The sequence below is a fragment of the Prosopis cineraria genome, unplaced genomic scaffold, assembly GCF_029017545.1.
Source record: "Prosopis cineraria cultivar Desert tree isolate PC_DT_omini unplaced genomic scaffold, ASM2901754v1 PC1867, whole genome shotgun sequence".
In the NCBI taxonomy this organism is placed as follows: domain Eukaryota; kingdom Viridiplantae; phylum Streptophyta; class Magnoliopsida; order Fabales; family Fabaceae; genus Prosopis; species Prosopis cineraria.
The window spans coordinates 23,915-26,838 of record NW_026557192.1 but is presented as its reverse complement, the minus strand read 5'-3'; the positions used below and the strand labels follow the sequence as shown (position 1 = coordinate 26,838).

The 2,924-nt window shown below is 37.1% G+C and overlaps 1 protein-coding gene across 2 annotated transcripts; it reads right to left on the bottom strand.

The window, feature by feature from the left end:
• Positions 1-629: 629 nt before the first annotated feature.
• LOC129301062 (U-box domain-containing protein 44-like) lies at positions 630-2,606 on the bottom strand. 2 transcript variants are annotated; one of them, XM_054939631.1, is made up of 3 exons: positions 2,296-2,606; positions 1,045-1,612; positions 630-938 (listed from the first exon to the last, which is right to left on the bottom strand). In XM_054939631.1, exons 2-3 carry the CDS (start codon positions 1,600-1,602, stop codon positions 645-647), a joined length of 852 nt encoding a protein of 283 aa, XP_054795606.1. In that variant the 5' UTR covers positions 1,603-1,612; positions 2,296-2,606; the 3' UTR covers positions 630-644. The 2 variants fall into 2 exon arrangements, with proteins under 2 accessions (XP_054795606.1, XP_054795607.1); XM_054939632.1 differs by having other exon boundaries at positions 649-938; positions 1,035-1,612.
• Between the last annotated feature and the right edge of the window lie 318 nt (positions 2,607-2,924).

The following is a 2,924-nucleotide window of genomic DNA, read 5'->3' as shown; positions in this document are numbered from 1 at the left end:
CAGCAGTAAAATAGGCCACAGCTTGATTATAATGGTGACACATAAACTTTAAAAGTAATAATACTTGACTTTCCTAAGCTATTCTAAAAAAAAAAAAGAAATCTTACATTTTAGTAAAAACTGACATCTAAAGGCTACATGATTGCGTTAACCAATCTCTCACCAATTTTTCTTATCTGCATTTCCCCAAACTCCCAATTCTAAGATACTAGTTTTAACTAAAAAATTAAGTTTTACTGTTATGATAGTGTAGGGGGGGTAAACTGTTATGTATGCTGTCATGTTAAGGTTTGTATATCAAATTATATAGTCAGGCTAAAGTTCCCCTTTGTTTTTTTTTTGGGGGGGGTGATAACAAGAAAAAAATATATTTATCAATCTTCAATAGGAGACTTCCACAACATGCACCTCTCACAAAGAAGGTTACCATATTCATATTATGATACCCATTATGAGATAATCATTCATGCGCATGCCCATCAAAATATTCTTATAAAGAAAAGAAAGCTCCAGCACAGCGTCTTTAAAATAATGCATGATGGTTCAGCAGAAAAATAAAAAGAACGGTGCATAAGTTGACCACAGAAGACAGGTATAATTTGAGAAAAAATCTTAGGGAACATGAGCACCTTCAAGGAGCTGTGTCAGAAGAGGCTGCAGTCTACCATTTTCAGCCATTTGTCGCACATTATTCTCACACTTTTCCAGATTCTCCAATGTTTTTTCAGCCTTCTCACAGTCAAGATATCTTCTGATTTGCTGCTTGTCATTCCAACTAATATTAGAATAGCCCCATTGATTGAACCTATCTTCTCACACAAAGTTTCTGATTTTGAGAGCTCATAAAGCAAAGACACAGCTTCCTCTCTTTCTTTAGAGAGTTCATGAGAAAGGAATTTTACTATTGTGCGCACAGTATCCCCTTCAGCCAACAAGTCCTTTGGAGCAAAGAAAAGACGTTACCAAGCAGCCTCAAAGTTAATCACACTGATGATATCAAACAATAAATAAAAAAGAAAAGATAACCAGCAAACCTGTGACAACCTTATTCTCATTGTCTTCTTCCACGACAATCCTAAGGGTTCCCAAAGCCGTACAACGAACCTTACGGCTGCTGCTCTTCAACATGTCAACAATCATAGGTATAAGCCCCGCACTACGGACAAGATGCTTATTAGACCGGCTTCTTTGGCAGATGTGTTGGACATAATGTAAAGCCTGTAATGTATCATTTTCAGGACTACCCATGTTCAATGACCTGCGAGCCATGTCCAGCTGCGCTGCTTCATTCCTTGCAGTCCACTCTTCAATGGTGTTACGCAAAGCAATACTGGGATTTAGTTCTATGCTTTTTAGTTCTTTCAGAGTCAAAGGGCAAACTAGTTTACGCCCACTCTCCTTGCATTCCTTGAACCATTTTTCAATTGCTTCACGTTCAAAAGTCTGTCCAGTTTCCAATGTAACAGGATCACGCATAACTTGCTTTGTCAGTGGACATACAAAGGCATCATAAATAGGCTCAATATGCAGCCTCTCAAAGTGGTAGCTCTCATCAGACTGGCTGCCAGGGTCATTACTTCCATCCCAGCTTGTAGCCATCATATCAAGCGGCCTATGACAACAAAGATGACGACATAGGGAGATTTGTGGAACTAACAATTAGTGACAGTTTATGAGCATCATGGTAGTGATATCAATATCACGAAGAAACTTTGATACTATGAAATCATGCAGTAGCTGAGAAAATTATTTGAAAGTACGACCCACCTAATTGAGATGCTTAAAATACAGATGTCAATCTTGAGCTCATTAGAATAGCATCAAACATCCAAATTGGAATTTATAATTAATTAATATCAAAAGCTAATTAAAAAAAATCATTGAATTGTTAAACGGATGAAGTCAGAGTCCATTTAAATGCCATGATTCTTCCAGTTCAATGAGAAGTGAGACCATGAAAAATGATAAAAAATTAGTGAATGCTTCAGTGTTAATAATTATGACTGTAATTTAGAAACCTCCCAGTGCTATAAACAAATCGATCCTACTTGTTTTTCAGAAGAATTATCTTAAAAACTGAGTGCTATTGCAAGAAATTCAGACTAAATCAAAACGAAGCTCGGCCTAAGTCAAAAATATACTGAACTGATGATGACCGACCAAAGCAACGAGTTAAAGGAAGAGTCTCTCAGAGGAACTGTAAAACTGACCGCGAGAAGAAGCAGAGAACGAGGAGAAGAAAGAAAACTTTAGTATTGATATTGAAAGCAAAACTGAGCTTCCAAAGAAGTGTACCTTCCCCAACTTGTAAGAAACGGCGAGGGTCCTTTGGAAAACCCTACTTTAATTTCACGATTAAACACAAATACCACGATGGAATTCTGGAGGAAAGTTGATCACGCTACAAATATCTTCCTGTCCCATGGTAAATACTAAATAGTGGTGATTGGAAGACTGGAGGAGGACGGGGAGATGGGGTTGAGGGCTTGCATCTGATGAAACGAGAAAGGACCAACGGAACAAGAAGCAATCGCGAAAGCTTTCTTTGAAATAGGTGAAAAATAAAAATCAACTAGAGAGAGAGAGAGTTGACTCGTTGCAAATAGTCATCGAGTTAGAGAGAGATAGACAGTGGAACCATTTCATCACCCGCCATTGACCCCACGAGGCGTCCCAAATCCAGGTTGGCAGGACAGTCTAATCATTGGGGCAAGAGGAATTGTCACCATTCAGTAAAAAAAAAAAGACATATTTTTGGCCAGCAATTAAAAAAAAGATTCATTTGTGTTTTAGTATTCCAAAAAATAATTTAAAAGAGAGTAAACAAGCAAATTTAGTTACAAATTTTTTAAGAAAATCATTGAATACCTAAATTATGAAATGATACAAAATAAATTATCAACTACTACTCCCCATCAAATCTA

What these genes read in the sequence shown, in the direction of transcription:
- LOC129301062 (XM_054939631.1), bottom strand. Translation starts at nt 1,602, where the DNA reads ATGATGGCTACAAGCTGGGATGGAAGTAATGACCCTGGCAGCCAGTCT. An exon ending in AAGAAGACAATGAGAATAAG is followed by an intron (nt 939 to 1,044) that starts GTTGTCACAGGT and finishes TTTGCTCCAAAG; the next exon opens with GACTTGTTGGCTGAAGGGGA.